The sequence below is a fragment of the Ceratotherium simum genome, chromosome 3, assembly GCF_057802395.1.
Source record: "Ceratotherium simum simum isolate JZ-2026a chromosome 3, ASM5780239v1, whole genome shotgun sequence".
NCBI lineage: Eukaryota > Metazoa > Chordata > Mammalia > Perissodactyla > Rhinocerotidae > Ceratotherium > Ceratotherium simum.
In genome coordinates, this window is record NC_141902.1 from 41,939,925 (window position 1) to 41,956,116 (window position 16,192).

The 16,192-nt window shown below is 44.7% G+C and overlaps 1 protein-coding gene across 4 annotated transcripts in view; it reads left to right on the plus strand.

Moving 5' to 3' along the window:
• The window catches only part of SQOR (sulfide quinone oxidoreductase), a 50,459-nt gene that overhangs the window by 17,598 nt on the left and 16,669 nt on the right, over positions 1-16,192 (plus strand). For all 4 annotated transcript variants that reach the window (XM_004421532.3, XM_087426840.1, XM_087426844.1 and 1 more), the window contains exons 2-6: positions 1,347-1,597; positions 4,078-4,248; positions 9,970-10,023; positions 13,275-13,469; positions 15,090-15,299. In XM_004421532.3, coding sequence (XP_004421589.1) covers positions 1,364-1,597; positions 4,078-4,248; positions 9,970-10,023; positions 13,275-13,469; positions 15,090-15,299 — 864 coding nt within the window. In that variant the 5' untranslated portion in view covers positions 1,347-1,363. The remainder of the gene's footprint in view (positions 1-1,346; positions 1,598-4,077; positions 4,249-9,969; positions 10,024-13,274; positions 13,470-15,089; positions 15,300-16,192) is intronic.

Genomic DNA, 16,192 nt, shown 5'->3' on the forward strand with positions numbered 1-16,192 from the left:
CAGAACACTGGAATAGAGTTCATCCTAATTAAATCAGCACTCCAGATCCTCCTTCTCCTCCCAGTCATTTCTCCCGCCCCCAGGGCCTTGCTTTCTTTCTTTTGAAGCCTTTTTCCCTCTCAGCTTTCTCTAATCCCCTCAGGTAGCCTTGCTCTTCTCCAGTGGGGGGAAAGTCATATAATTAAATTATTCCCATTAAGAAGTGAGTGACCTTAGCAGCTAGAAGTGTTATACTCCAGCTGAGTACTTGCATTTTAATAAAGAGTTCCTGGAGCTTTGTTGAACCCAAAGGACTGAACTTTGATGGTGGACTCTGGGCACTGGAATACTCAGAGAGGGAGATATTTGTGTCTGCGCACTTCAAATTATACAAGTAGATGGTATCCAAGATATAAGGCCAGTTCTATGGATGGGGGGAGGCCAAGCCAGTTTCTGAGAAGGCTACATCTCCTCACTGCCAAGCACTGAGTACTCAGAGCAGAAACACATTTTCCTAAAGGTAGTGCATCTCTCAGAGGAACTATTAAGGGGAGATTGTTACTACCTAAAGGTAGTGCATCTCTCAGAGGAACTATTAAGGGGAGTTGGATATAATAAAAGACTGGTCAGCAGCATGTGCAGATTCTTTACATAAAATATAACAACGATACCAGGTGGGGCTCCTTTTATGGCTTTTTTATCTTCTGGTTGAAATTGTCAAATGTATGGAGGGCCTTCGCTGGTGTTTCTGTAGCCAGTGATTTGATTAAATTGCCTGTCCCTGGGCAAACAAAGCCAGGAGGCTCTGGGTGGGGCCAAGGCCCTGATTATCTTGGTCTGAACTCTGGGTTGCAGAAGGTGGGTCTCTTGCTGGACTATTTCTGTTTCAGCAAAGTCTTAGGAACCCTTGATGGCAAAGAAGTGTACAGGTCTCTATCTGCTGACTCATACATCTTTGATGGACTGAAAAGCCAAAGATAGAGTGGAGGGGTGTGCCTGAGAGGAGAATGGGTGACAGCTGGATGCAACCACATGATGCTCTAGAGTTTTTGGATGGACAAGGATGATGGTACAAATTATTAGAAAGAACTTAAAAGGTGAGGCTCACCTGGTTCACACGAAGTCCTAGATGCCCTGAAAGAAGGAGGAAGGGGAGAAATGGAAAGCTTAGCCAATTGTTACTTATCAACTGAACACTCTCAGGAGACTTTGGGACCACAGCCAGATGGGAAGGTGGTCTTCATGGGAGATGGTGGGCACCAGCTGGAGCTGGCCAGATGCCGGCCTCCCCTTCCCCTGAGAAAAGAAAATACTTTGGTCCCATAGTGGTCCCTTGCTTACTCATGGCCTTATCTGCCCCTTTCTAGCCTGATCCTGCCTGAAGATGACCCCACTGATCGCCGTGGTGTCTGGCCCCCGTGCCCGGCTCTTTGCCTGCTTCCTCAGGCTGGGCACTCAGCAGGCCGGCCCACTTCAGCTGCACACAGGGGCCAGCCTCGCAGCCAAGAACTACTATGAGGTGCTGGTACTGGGTGGGGGCAGTGGTGGGATCACCATGGCCGCTCGCATGAAGAGGAGAGTAGGCGCAGACAACGTGGCCATCATTGAGCCCAGCGAGGTAAGTCTCCCCCTTTTGAGTGCGTGACTTTTTGTGCACGTGTGTGAGTGTGTTAGGGGTTGGGTGGGGATGACTGTCACTGTGCTGTCATGTTCCCAGTGCTTCTCCTTCTGGGCACAGAAAGCAGTCCCTCCAAAGGGATTGGGAGAAGGTGGAGCGAGGAAGAGAGAGAGGACACATCTCTTGGCTTTTTATGTTCTTCTCTGGATTAGTTTCTTAGGGCTACCATAACAAATCACCACAAACTAGGAAGCTTGAAACAACAGAATTTTATTCTCTCACAGTTCTGGAGGCTAGACATCCAAAACCAAGGAGTCAGCAGGGCCATGCTCCCTCTGAAGGCTGTGGAGGGGAGGGGGAATCTGTCCCATGCCTCTCTTCGAGCATCTTGTGGTTGTGGACAGTCCTTGATGTTCCTTGGCTTGGAGTCACATCACTCCAATCTCTGCCTGCAGCTTCACATGGCCTTCTCTCTGTGTGTCTCTAGTGTCTTCATGTGACCTTATGACTCGTGTTATAAGGACACCAGTCATTGGATGTAGGGCTCATCTAATCCTCATTTTGAGTATGAGTAGAATGAGTCTGACCTCATTTTAACTTGATTACATCTGCAAAGACCCTATTTCCAAATAAGGTCACATTCACAGGTACTGGGGATAGGACTTCAACATATCTTTTTTGAGAGAGACAATTCAGCTCACAAAACCCTCCACCTCCAACGTCATGTCCAGAGGAAAATCAATGGCCATTGTACTTTCCTATCTCTGTCCCAGTCTGGAGAAAGGGTGATGTGTTGAGGGACAGCGAGGCTCTGGAAAGGTGTCAGTAGGTTTGAGAAATTTAAGTACAGGGGAATATAAACAGATTATAAGGCAGAAAAAGGTAGCAGACAGCAGGAGGGAAGTTGGGAAGTGTTTATAAGCGCTATTTCATGAAAAACATTTTACGATTATCCAAAAGCTTGAGAAAAATATTCAAGATTTTTGGTGGTTTGCCTAATGTTTCCTAAGGAACCAGGTGTGCAGCACTTGGGAGCTGTATCCTTGGGAGGGAAAAGCAAAATGGACCTGGTGCCTGTTTGGTGGGGAGGGGAGGGCAAGAAAGGCACAGTCCTTTTCCAGAAGCCTCCTCAGTACCAAACGAGGCTGCTCGGAGCTTTGTTGCAATCTGGGACTGGTATGTTGTGATCTGAGAGGACAGTAGAGGGCTCTCTCTCTCACTTTCCTTTTTAAAGTGACATTCAGGGACATTTTAAATGACAATAGTCTGAGAGCTGTATCAGGTGGCCCATCATGTAACCCATGGGAAGGTCTCCCGGTGGGGCTACTCTTTGTAATGAGATGGGCTCCCCTGAGGCACTGGATATACCTCAGGAGGCCAGAATCCCATCTGTCTTGCCCATGAGGAAGTGCAGGACAGGAGTCTCGAAGGAGCTGCCGGTGGCTCAGGCATTTGGCACTTTCACTCCTGTGTCTGATTTAGTGGTCGCTGGAGCTGATGCTTGTTCATAGTCTAAAAAAATCCATGCTCGTAGTTTCATTCCTTTTTCTGTTCAAGATGGACTTGAAATCATTGCGCTTGCACGGCTGGAGACCTCTGCCCCCTGTCCTCTTTGATCACATCCATTATTGGCTCTAGGGAGATTGCAAGGCCATTCCTATGTTCTCTTCACCTCTCTGTGGGTATTGGCAATTCTGTCTGGCTGATTAGAGGCGTTTTGGCAATGTTGAGAGCTCTTGGTCCCCCGGTCTACTCTGTAAGTGAACTGGAATTCTCAGAGGCCATTAAACCAATCTGCTCTTTGCCCTTGAGTCTAGAACTTTCACAACTAACTTAGATCAAGAGTGGCCCATCTGAAGCAAGATAACTCCAGAAAATAGTGGAAGTTGGGGCATTTGTTACTTTATGGGGTACGATCTGATGCCTATTGGCTTTGGATGTAAAACCTCTGAGAAAGGAGAAGAGGGCCTGGCAGGGCTGATAGGGAATGCCTGCAGTCCTCCACGGGCTTGGCAAACACAGTTGGAAGTTAATGAAGTTTCGAGAATTGGCTGGAAACTTTTCAGACTTGCCATACTCCCATAAACTTCTGAGGAACCATATTTAGGCTGCTGGGCTTAATTTTTCTTTATATCTATGCACATAAATGTATCCATAATGTGTGTGTATATATATAACATATACACGTTAAACACCAAATCAACTTTCAGCAATAAATAATACAATGGTCACTAAAGATAGTTTATGGCTTTTTTGGATGATCTTGGCAGAATTCTTGTGTAGGTTACTGCCCTTCAGAACTTAACGTAGTAGGAGATACCACTAGGGGGTGCGGGTGGGGAAGACTAGCCTGGAGACTTTTCTATGCAATGCTCTGAGTGTCAGAGGGAGTAATTGAGAGTCTAGCTCATGAACCTTTGGCTATGACCCGTTTGAGCAGCCTCAAATTGAAATGACTCTCCAAATACTTTGTTTCTCAGAGACATTTCTACCAGCCAATCTGGACACTGGTGGGTGCTGGTGCCAAACAGCTGTCCTCATCTGGCCGTCCCACCTCGAGTGTGATTCCATCTGGTGTAGAATGGATCAAAGCTAGAGTGGTTGAGCTGAACCCAGACAAGAACTGCATCCACACAGACAACGGCAAGGAGGTAATACTTGGGTCCTTTGGCTTTTGTTAATCTGAGGGCTTGTATTAAATGCACAGTGGTTATCAAACTGGACAGCTTCATGGTGGGAGGGTGGTGTATATGCGTGTGTGTGCATGTGTGTGTGTGTTGAATACTGCATGAGATGGGAGGGTGTGTGGTGAATGGAGGATGGGAGAGATGGAAGGACTGAGTGATGTTGAATTAATAAATGAACAACTAAGACAGGTTTCTGTTGAACACCCACTCTTTGCCCTATTGCTTGGAACAGTATCTTGTACCTGAATGTTTATTAAACAAATACTACTGCTCCCTGTTAAAATAGCAGGCACCTCCTTCCTTTTTCCTTTGAAGCAGCCAGCTTCTCTATCTGCAGCTGGCCTCCCAGAGGAAGGGGCTGTTGGAAAATATCCACCCCAGTCACACTAGGGGGCGCTCTGCCAGAGTTGTAAGGGAACCGCATGACTCTGAGCTTTGTGCCAGGGCTGAGGAGAATTGCTGCTGCTGGAGCTTGAGGCTTATAATTGCTCAGCACCATTTAGAAGTCTCCTCCCACGCCCACCACTCAGGGATCAAAGCTTTTCAGCAACTGCTGCCCCTTGTGTTTGACTGAGGGGATGGGAGCAGGATGGTAAGACAGGCTCAGAAGCCATCTGCAGTGTCATGTCCCCTTAGCTGCTGCTGAGCCCAGGACAGCAGCCCGCAGCGCAGCCATCCTGCTGCACCCTGCCTGTCCCGGGCTCCCGTGGTTCTTGGGCCCCCAGGGTGATATTGGCCTTAAGACTCTGCTCCTTCTCCTTCCAAATCAAGTACTCTGGCAGAATTGTAGAATCTGAGAGTTGGTGGGAATCTGAAAGGTTTTCAAGGCCAACCCCTTCCTCAAGGCAGGGACACGTTGGCTGCAGGCATTGCTAATCTTTCCTTGGGTCACGGCTCTTTCTGAGCATCTGATAAAAGGCTGCTCTAGAAAAATGCACGTATGTACCACATTTTGCATTTAATTTCAAGGAATTCAGAGATTGTTTGTAGACTTTCCCTGAACCCTGATCAAGATTACCTTCCTTCATTCCTCTTTCCCAGAAATATTTATTAAGCATCTATTTTAAGCTAGGTGCAGTTTTAGAGATACATGAGGGAACAAAAACAGACAAAAATCGTTACCATCCTAGATTTTATGTTCTAGTGAAGGAGGACATACAATAAACAATACACATAATAAGTAAATTATGTAGCATGTTAGAAGGTGGTGAATATTAATGAAAAAAAAATAGAACTGAGTAATTGGGATTGGAGCACATGGGGGTGGGGGTTGAATTTAAAACGGGTTGGTATTTACATGTTCCAGGGTCAAGGTATTCTCCAACAATATTATCCCTCTTCATTTTTTTTACAGGTTATATGAAAGTTCTTCCTTTACTGAGTCAGAATCCACCTTCCTGTAACTTCATTCTTGTTCTGTCTTGGGCCCCCAGGGTGTTAGTGGCCCTGATGCCTTTCTTGTTCCTTGTTCTTCCTCTAGTGTGGGAAAGAATGTCTTCTCTCTTTTCTGTGGAGAACTAGCTGAAGATGGCTCTTACCGTCTGTGTAAATCTATTTTTCAGGTAGATTGTCCCCCTGTTCCCACTTTCCTCAACTCCTCCTCATGTTTCATGGTTTCCAGTCCCCTCACTACCCTCTTTACCCTGCTTTGGACATCATCTGGCTTGTTAGTGCCCCGAGAAAGAGGTGCCTTGAAGAGTAGGCAACTCTACAGAACAGCCCAGAATAGAGTGGGACCATTCTCTCCCACAGTCGGATGTAGCTAAGTTAGCATTTGCCACAATGCTGATTCATGCTGGGCTTGAGGTCAGTTCAAAGCTCTGGGTCTTTTTTTCACATGATCCAGTGTCAAGTCAGGCGTCTTCCATCCCAAAATACATACATACATATATATGTATTTATTTATTTATTTTAGTTAAATAAATATTTTATATATTATTTTCCTCCTGTTGGTGAACTTCCTTATTTTCCCCAGTGTCTCCAGGAGAGCAGACTGAATTAAATACAAGATTGTTCTCAACTCACAAGATTGAGCTTTGGGGCTCATTTCCTTTGCCAGTCTGCTGCCAGAGCATGGGGCCAGGAGCCTTGTGCCTTGTACCTTATAGCACCCATCACCCCTGTGGTACAGCAGGGGCCTGCCTCCTTGATTAGACCCCTTTGCATGACAGGAGTGGCTCAGACCCTCTTTGGTTGGGTTCATGCCCATCTTAAGGATCATAAACTTGTGTCTTCTCTCAGATGAGAGGCTCTGGTAGGTGTTCTCACTTCTGAGCCCTGCTTAGGGCTCAGACCCTAAGGCTTAGACCCTCGGGAAAGTTGTAGTGTCTTGTTTTAGGGCTGGGGAAGAAGGTGGTGCAAGCTGGTGGGACTTTCTTCCAAGATTTTTTAAGCAAAAGTGTTCCACAGACAGACATCAGAAATCTGTGTATAACATCTCATGGGAGATACCATCTTGTTGGTTTTAGTTCATCCTCCCAACTTGCCTGGATCTTTTGGATTTATGATTCTGTCATCCAGTTAGCGTTTTTTTCCTAGCCTTTATTCACGATGGCTTCATTTAAGTTCAAGCTTTTAATTCTGTAACATGTCCCTAGAGAGCTTTTTCTAGCTTGCATGAGTTAATCAACATTCTTTAGCAAATATTTTTAAATTTACCAAATCATTCCATTCTTAGTTTACACTTTCCTATCCATTTCACAAAGTGAAAGACTCAGTTGAAGGCACTGCTGAAATCCAGACTCAGTATGTCTGTGCCTTTTCCCTGACCCAGAGGTCTGTCTGTCTATCTGGAATGTGTCCCATAGACCCTGTGTAGACTGGCCCTTGCTCCTTCTCCAGACCTAACCTGGTTCTGTTCTCTCCCTTGTTCCTGCTCCAGCACACTTTCTTCTCATTTCCTCAAATGTCTCAGCCTCCTCCTTCCCTGGGACATTTGTACGTGCTATGCTCACATCTTCCCTTAGCTAACTCGTACTCATCTTTAGCTTAGATGTGACTCCTTCAGGCAAGCCTTCCCTGACCTACCAGACTAGCTATCACAGCATTCTGTGATTTAGTAACTATTTGCATGATTATCTGGTAATGCCTATTTTGCCCACTAGACTGAGTTCCTGGAGGGGTAGGAACTGTGTCCTCCTTGTTCAATGTTGTATGTCCAGGACCCAGCACAATATCTATCACACAGAAGGTGCTCAGTAAATGCTTGTGAGCAAATTGTGTCTCAGTTTCTTTATCTGTAAAATGGGACTAATAATAATACCTACCTCATTGGCTTGTTATAAGGATTGAATGAATTAAAACTTGTAAAGCACTTAGAACAGTGCCTTGCACAGGGTGAAAGCTCAAGAAATGTTGCTGTTATTATTTTTAAAAGAATATGTGAAAAAAAGAGAAAGGAAGTATTTACTGAGCATCCACTGTGCACCAGCGTAGTTCTTGACTGCTGGCTGACTGGAAGTAAGTTTGCTGGCTGACTGGAAGTAAGTTTGCAGTCTGTGAACCCGTGTTGATGTTCTTCTTTTTCTAAATTACTAAGAGACATCTATTTAGTAGATGAGACCAGAATTTTGCAATGGAGGCACATCCTATTTACTGAGCTGTTAGTGTCAGAAATTACCTCCCCCACCCACTGTGTAAAATTAGAATACGTGCCCATATTTAGACTTCTGGCGAGGTCTGCACTGTTCTCTGTTTTGCTCAAATTGCTCAAAAGTCTTGTCTACAAGTTTTTGCAATCCCTTAGAGTTTAGATCATCTGGCCTGGAAACTTGAACTCATTCAGGAGGCTTAAGGCTCTCTTTTTGTTCTTTGCTACCTTAGGGTTTTATTCTCCGTTTATGATTTTTTTCACAATCTAAAGCTTGTCTGTTACTAGTCCTTAAAAATAATCAACATTATGCTCTAATAAAACAATCAAGATGTACACAAACCAAAGGCTTTTTTTTTGTTGACAGTGTTGATGTTTTGCCCGTAGATCATCACCCCCAGACCCCATGCCATCTCTGACCTCACATACATTGAAGACCCAACACAGTTGAGTCAGCCATTTAATGGGCCCAGTATACTTTCCTGCAGAACAAGGAATTTCAGGGCACCAGCTCTCTACGGATAGGAAAATCATATAGAGGAAGATGTGTATATTACCTATCCACTTTGATAAATTGTATATTTCACAAACAACTGAAAGCATCCATCATCCAACAAATATTACTGAGTTCCTCACTTTAATTTAACGACTGTGCAGGCCGGCCCTGTGGCTTAGCAGTTAAGTGTGCGCACTCCGCTACTGGCGGCCCAGGCCCGGATCCCGGGCGTGCACTGACGCACCGCTTTTCTGGCCATGCTGAGGCCATGTCCCGCATACAGCAACTAGAAAGATGTGCAGCTATGACATGCAACTATCTACTGGGGCTTTGGGGAAAAGGGGGAAAAAAGGAGGAGGATTGGCAATAGATGTTAGCTCAGAGCCGGTCTTCCTCGGCAAAAAGCAGAGGATTGGCATGGATGTTAGCTCAGGGCTGATCTTCCTCACACACACACAAAAAAACAAAAACAACTAAATTTAGTGACTGTGCTAGATTCTAGGAATATAAGGAATAAGACATAACCTTTATCCTCTGGGAATGTTTGATGTAGTGGGGAAGACATTACTCTTATATAATCCGACAAGCGCTATAAAGCATGATGTAACTGTGCTAAGGGAGCTCCCTTGAGGGACTAGCAGGGGGGGAGATAGAGTCATAGGAAGGCCTCACGGTGGAGGTGACCTTGGAGCTGGTCTCCGGGATCCCAGGGCAGGACCTCTTCAGCGGCTTGCTCCTCTTGGCTCCCCAGCCTGAGCCAAGCACTCCCGGGTCTTGGAGTCCTCCCTCTTCAACTGTGATCTGCTCAGCTCGCTGCTCTGCTTCTCCATTTGGTACAAGATTGTGGCAGTCACTGCCTCTTGCTCCTTCCTGGGCTCCTGACTTCATCACAATCATTCGCCATCTCCGGTTTTCTAGGCAAGTCCTGTTACTTCACATCCTTCTTGCCTCAACCTGTCTTCCTCCTGATACTGAACCCACATTTCCATCATGATAAATATGGATACTTTTGCCCTTAGCATGAATAATCACAATACCCATATTTAAAGAGGAGACTTGTATGTTCCAAGCAGATCATTAAATAAGATCAGGTACATTATAACACACCATTTTCAATGACCGTGAAAGGAGCAGTTTCTCAGTTATGATATTGATCCAGTCCGTATGACAGGTCAGATTTGCTTGGGACTCACACATTACCCCATACATTTTAAAGAAGTTGATTGTCTTTTAAGATTGAGAAGTCATACTCCCACTCTTAACATGAAAAATTGTTAACACAAACACCACATAAATAGCTGTGGCTTCTTTGCTATCGTTCTCCACTGGGTAAAGGTACAGGAGGCTCACGTTCTCAGGGGCCATGCAGATTATACAGTATTTGTGAAGCACTGAGATGTGAGGCGACAGAGAATGGTTGGCATGATGGCGGACTGGAGCGTGCATCCTTCCCTGCCGCCCTGCCCACCACCCACAGCCGCAAGTCACTCACTTTAAGAAATCGGAACATGGTGGTGGCCATACATGGCTGGGCCTCAGTCAGCCGTTGGGCAGCCACTTTTGGGATCCGGGTCTAAAATAACATTGTTTTGTGTTGCAGATCTCCTACAAATATCTTATCATTGCTCTCGGAATCCAACTGGACTATGAGAAGGTACCGTTTTAAACTACTTCTGTGTCACACTGGCCTACTTATGTCAAGATCAAACACTGCATTTAGTTGCCTTATATTCATTTTGGCAAGAAAGAGTTCTAAGGAATCCTGTTCTAGTTTTATTTCTCAGCAGTCTTTTTATGGTTTCAAAAAAATCTTCTCTAAGATTCTGTCCATGATAATGATATATTTTAGCTTTAAGCTTCAACCAGAGTTCAGCATGTCCATGCCCTCATGGCGATTCTTGTAAAACAGCAGCCTTTTCCACACTTACAAGAAAACTAGCCTTATTTAGGATTGGGTTGGCTGTATTACAGATGAAATTTTCCTTTGAAAGTAAGATTGGGATTATGAAATCTTAAGCAGACTGTAAGGGTAGAAAGCCAGTAATTAGTTCACCAGGCGCTGGGAGGACATCTGGGTTTCGCTATGTAGAAGCTGGGTTTTTTGGTATGAAGTGACCAAGGCAATGCCCGATGCAATATAAAGCTACCTTAGAAGTTCCTTAGATCTCCCTTTCCAGTGAGCTAGAGAGCCAGATGCTATCTGACAATGGTGAGATTCAAGCTTATTTTTCTAAAACATCACAGAGTAAGACAGCAATTCTTATGATTTCCAGAAGCTTGTTGGGGACTGTGGATAGAAGGTTCAAGCGCATAAAGCATAGTGATACTCAGGTCTCAAACTGCGAGAATGTGGTCCAGGCAAGGGTCCTAGCTTAGTTGGCTCAGTGACAGTCTTTGAAGTGTGTTTCTACATAAAAAACCCGAATCTTGATATGTCCAGGGTGAGGGTGATGGCAATGTCCTGGGACATGTTCTGTGAAGGTTCAAAGAAGCCATTAATTGGTGTGAAGGTTGTGATGAGTTTGAATCATGGTGCTGTGGGTCATGAGTCTCATATAACAACAAGCTATGGAGTAGACTATATGGAGAAAGGTGCCAGCTACAACTTCTGGGAGCTCCATGCCTCTCAACGAAGCCCCCCAGTGTTGACTTAGCAAAGAGCGCATCTCCATGGTACTGTCTCCCCGACAGCCCCAGTGCTGTGTGAGCAGGACTGTCTGAAGAGATCAGTGCTGAAAATTCTTTGCAACCTCTTGCAGCAAACCAAGAAACAACAATATTTAAAAGTAGCTATTATTATGGAGTCTCTACTGTGTACCAGAGACCCTGCTAGGAATCTAATATTGATTCCTCACAGCTGCTTCTGAGGTAGGTGTTTTTATTTCCACTTAATAGATGAGGAAACGGAGGCTAAGAGAACATAAGTAATGTTACCAGGGCTACTGTATTACTTGGCACTCCTTGAATACAGATACTAGAAAATTACTCAGGCCAGTGTAAACAAAAAAGGGAATTTATTTGATGAGGATACCAAGGTGTCCAGATCTCCAGGGAAGGAAGGTAGATGGGCCTCCAGAAGGGCTGGATTTCCGATCTGGGTTCTACTGGACCCCAGGCAGCCTCTCCGCCCACCTGTCTCTGCCTCTTTCTCCCACTAGCTCCACAGAGTCTCTGCAGAGTGATGTCCTGCTTGCTGGCCTGCTCAGCCAAAGGGGGAGTCAGATCTCATCTCTTTCTCTGACTCTCTCTGCTTCCTTCTGCTTCAGAGTTCCCAGGGAAGCAACTTGGATTGGATGAGGGGGTCATAATCTGTCCGTTATGGCCTGATCTCCCAAAAGTGACTTGGTTACTACTCTATGGCACCTTTTTCCTTAACAACAGCTTCTTCAGACTAGAGAAAAACGATGAAGGAGATAAGAGATCAGCTGTTTGTTTATCTCTTGGATAGTTAGTTTTGCTTTGGGAACCAGGAAGTATGCAGGTCCTGTGGGAAGAGCCCTAGGCAGGGGTCAGGGGCCTTGGGCATCTAGTCCTATAAGATTCTAGGTGTGTCTCTCAGCCTTGCTCTACTTCAGTTTCCTTGTCTGTGTCTATGGGCCAATAATATTTTCCTACCTCCCTCAGAGGAGCATAGTGAATATCCAGTGTTAGTATTGATGTGAAACTGCAGAAACATTAGAATGCGAGGTGATTTTATAATAGCAAATGATAATTATTATTGTTGAGGCTGCTAATATTATAACTACTTAAACTGTAGCAGGAGATCTGATCAGTAATCAGAGGAATAGTTGCTCTTAACGTTGAGTGTTAAGGAGGAGATCATAGGACTCTGTTTCCTTGACACCTGAGAGATAGGTGTCGAGTGATTCTGGAGGTGGTCGCCCTACAGTCTGGAGAAAAGCCTGGGGAGGTTCATCTTGATGACTGTTTTTTGATGGTTCCCTGTTCTTGCTGGAAGAACTGGTACTTGAGTCTCTTAACTCAGCCTGTGCCATATTCATTGCACTGTGTGAACCTTCTTATATTTAAGACAAGTGTCCAGTTAGTCTTACTGGCAGGAATGTACTAACACTTATGGAGCACTTTGTGTGTGTGTCATTTTTATAAGCACTTTTAGGCATGGTCTCATTTACTCCTGCCAACAACCCTATGAAGGAGTTACTTTTCTCCCCATTTTACAAATGATGAACATAAGCTTCTCATGTGCATCAGAATCACCTGGAGGGCCTGTTAAAACATTTCTGGCCTTGCCTCTGAGTATCTGATTCAACAGGTCTGGGGTGGAGCCTGATAATTTGCATTTCTAGCAAGTTCCCAGGTGGTGCTGGTCTGGGGACCACACTGAGACCCACTGGTTTAAAGATATTAGGTAATCTGCCCAGGGTCACAATGCTTGTAAGTGGAAAAGCCAGGACTCAAGCCAGGTCTGTGAGGTTCCTACGTCCATGTTTTTAATTACCTGCCTTAACCAAGAGTTTGATCCGAGCCAACCTGATGAAGGGTAGTTGAAGTTTGTGATTATTGACAACATGGCTCTTGGTTCTGCCTATCCTTTTTCTTCCCAGTAAGGCAACAGGTTCTCCAAAAAGGAATTATGGCTGGCTTCTTGTCCTCATTGTGATGGTGGAAACAGATACTATCAAATCATGGTCTCAAGGCCAGGGAGGCGGAGGGCTTCACCTGGGCCGAGCCCATTCTGCAGTTTGATGGGTGACAACAAGCACCACTGCTCTGGTCTTAGCAGATTTATCACCCACGTGCCTGCTCTATGGTGTGAGTCATGGGGGCTAATAATTGTACTGAAATACTTGAGAGGTTATAGAAATGGCAGAGAGCAAGGACTATAAACAAGAACTCTATTTGCACTTTTGTTAAAAAATAATTTCTTCGTGTGCTTTGTTGCAGATTAAAGGCCTACCAGAAGGTTTTGCCCATCCCAAAATAGGGTCCAATTATTCAGTTAAGACGGTAGAGAAGACGTGGAAAGCTCTGCAGGACTTCAAGGAGGGCAATGCCATCTTTACCTTCCCAAACACTCCAGTCAAGTGTGCTGGAGCCCCACAGAAGATCATGTATTTATCAGAAGCCTATTTCAGGAAGGTACGCTTCCTTTCCAGGGACAGAGGCAAGGAGGCAGACAATGCTAATTCAATGATTGCTGGAATTCCATTTTTATTCATGTCAAATTACCTTTTCTTTCTAAATTTTTGTTACACTTGTACCAAATTATGTAACTGGAAGTTTATTAAATAGAAAAAAGGAAGAAGTCATTCATAATCCAATTGCTTTAGTATCGCTGCTGTCATCAATTTGACATGTCCTTCCATTTTTTCCCTATACATTTTTTTTTTAAAATAGTTACAATCATACTATATATACAAATTCAGATGTATTACATGTTATTAAATAGTCTTTGTAACATACTTTTTAACGTGTGTATAAAAGTCTACTGGGGAGATATGTTAGAGATTGTTTAAATATTTCCATATGGTTAGACAATTCGTTGCACATTGGTTAGTTTTATACATAATAACCTCAGTTGCTCCCACTCAAGTTCAAGGTTATGAATATTTTCTGACTCTTGATATATATTTTTGGAAATAGGCAAAATGCCAGTTCTAAGGCAAAAGAGAGTTCATGTAGAACTTCAGACCTTAGTGGAAAGAGGTATTTGGGTGGGGCCGCTTTCTCAGCACTCCTCAAACACCCTGTGTCAGAGCCGGTGTCTGCAGCTCAGGTACACCTGGCGGGAAGCTGTGGGGAAGCTGCTCTCGCCCTCCTGCCCTGCGTGGGATGTCACGTTTGGTTTATCAAGGCGTGGTTTAACTTGAGACAGTGGCAGGATTCAAAGCAGCCTGTGGTTCTGTAAAGGCACAGGTGGGGACAAGGAGTGGGGAAGGTGGGACTGAAGAGGTGTTGAGTGTGTGCCTGGAACCAGCACTGGGAGGCCTTCATCTGAGTTGTGTAAACCTGCACCAACTCTCTAGGGTGGGGAATTAAGGAACAGGTCCAGTCATCATTTCTGTTTCTAAGAAAGGCCCTTCTGGGTCATGAGAACTCCAGGTTGGCACACCTTTTGAGGTTCTTACCCACCTAACCTCTTTCAAATCCAGGTGGGCAAATCCTGAAAGGAGCTGAACAGAGCAAAAGAGGACGAGACTAGCTGTTTCTTCCCTGCTGGAGTTCTCCCTGCGTAGCTCTTTTCTCCCAAGTCTTGGATGGCCTGAGAGGAAGTTTCTCTTTCAGCTGCCATAAGATCTCAGGCATTTGGGAGGATCCTAGCCTCTCTGAAACATAAGAACAATACTAGAGTGTACGAGCCAAGGGGATGGAACTTTATGTTGTTCACTGCTGTCCCCTCAGCACCTAGAACAGGACCTGGCCAACTCTAGGACCTCATTGAATACTTATTGAGTGAATGAACAAATGAGTATATGAATAAACAATTCAGCTCTGTCTTTCCCTGAACTTAACCTTCATCTCTGGCTTTCAACTGATCAGTGTCCACCTCAACCCCTGATTCAAGTGTATGCTTAGTTGCTGTGTCGCTGACAGAAAATAAGGAGGAGGCAGTGGATTGATCCACACCTCATCCCACCAGTGCATAGTGATGGAGAAAGCTGGTGAGGTCTCTTCTGAGGGTTTTAATTTTTGTCTAGGTCAAAAACAAAGGTGGCTGGAGCAATGCTTGGTGTTGATTGTTTCTATTCTTTTGCTCAGACAGGGAAGCGATCCAAGGCCAACATCATTTTCAACACTTCTCTTGGAACAATTTTTGGAGTTAAGAAGTATGCAGATGCCCTGAAGGAGATCATCCAGGAGAGGAACCTCACCGTTAACTATAAGCAAAACCTCATTGAAGTCCGAGCCGATAAGCAAGAGGCTGTTTTTGAGAACCTGGACAAACCTGGAGAGACCCAAGTGGTTTCAGTGAGTAGCAGGGTTAAGCTGTCAGCTGAACAATGCCATAGATGCAGGCGACACCAGAGCTCCTGCCTCCCTGTCCGCCATTGTGTGCTGCAGGAGGCTGGTTACAATGAACATCTTAGGGCAGTGATAGGGGAAAAGGTGGACCAAAATGGGTGGGGAAGAGAAAGAGGTAAGAGGCTGTGTCCTTGGAAGGTGAGGAGGGTTTATCTACTTGTACCTAGTGAATTTATCCTATTTTGTGTCTTTGCTTTTCTTGACACTGAGTCACTGGAAGCAGCCAAAAATATTTCATAACTTCAGTGATTGCCTAGAGTTCAGGAAGGGCTTCCTTAAATGCAGGATTTGGTGATTGTCTCAATTTATGGGATGTGAGAAACAGCCCTGCTTATGAGTAGTTCAAGGATGGCAGGGGTGTCTTCCTCCTGTGGAAGAGGCTGCCTTTAAACATCTTTCACCTGAGCATAAAAGGAAGCACTTAAAATCCCTGAAGATCTGGTGGAACCACACCCTACCTGCAAAGATCTACCTTTGTATATGGACTTGGCGTTTATGTGTCTGTTTCTTCTGTGAAGTGGGAACAGTACTTTTGTAGAGGTGCATGAGGATTAAGAACAAGCTGTAAAGGAATCTGGAGACGCATGCGTGGAAGAATCATTTGTTTATAACCTGCTGGCAAGAGCTGTTAGGAATGAGAAAACAGTGCACAGTCACATTTTATTCATTCAGCATTTTTAGAGGGATTAAGGGTTCCATAAAAAGGAATTTTGAGGTGATCCAAAGATTAATCTAAACATCAAAACTTCACATTTTAAGTTTTTTAGTGCAAGCTCTTTCCAAAATGTGTTGCATACATCTTTCCTTTCTTAAGTGGTGTGTGTTAACTATCATTTAAA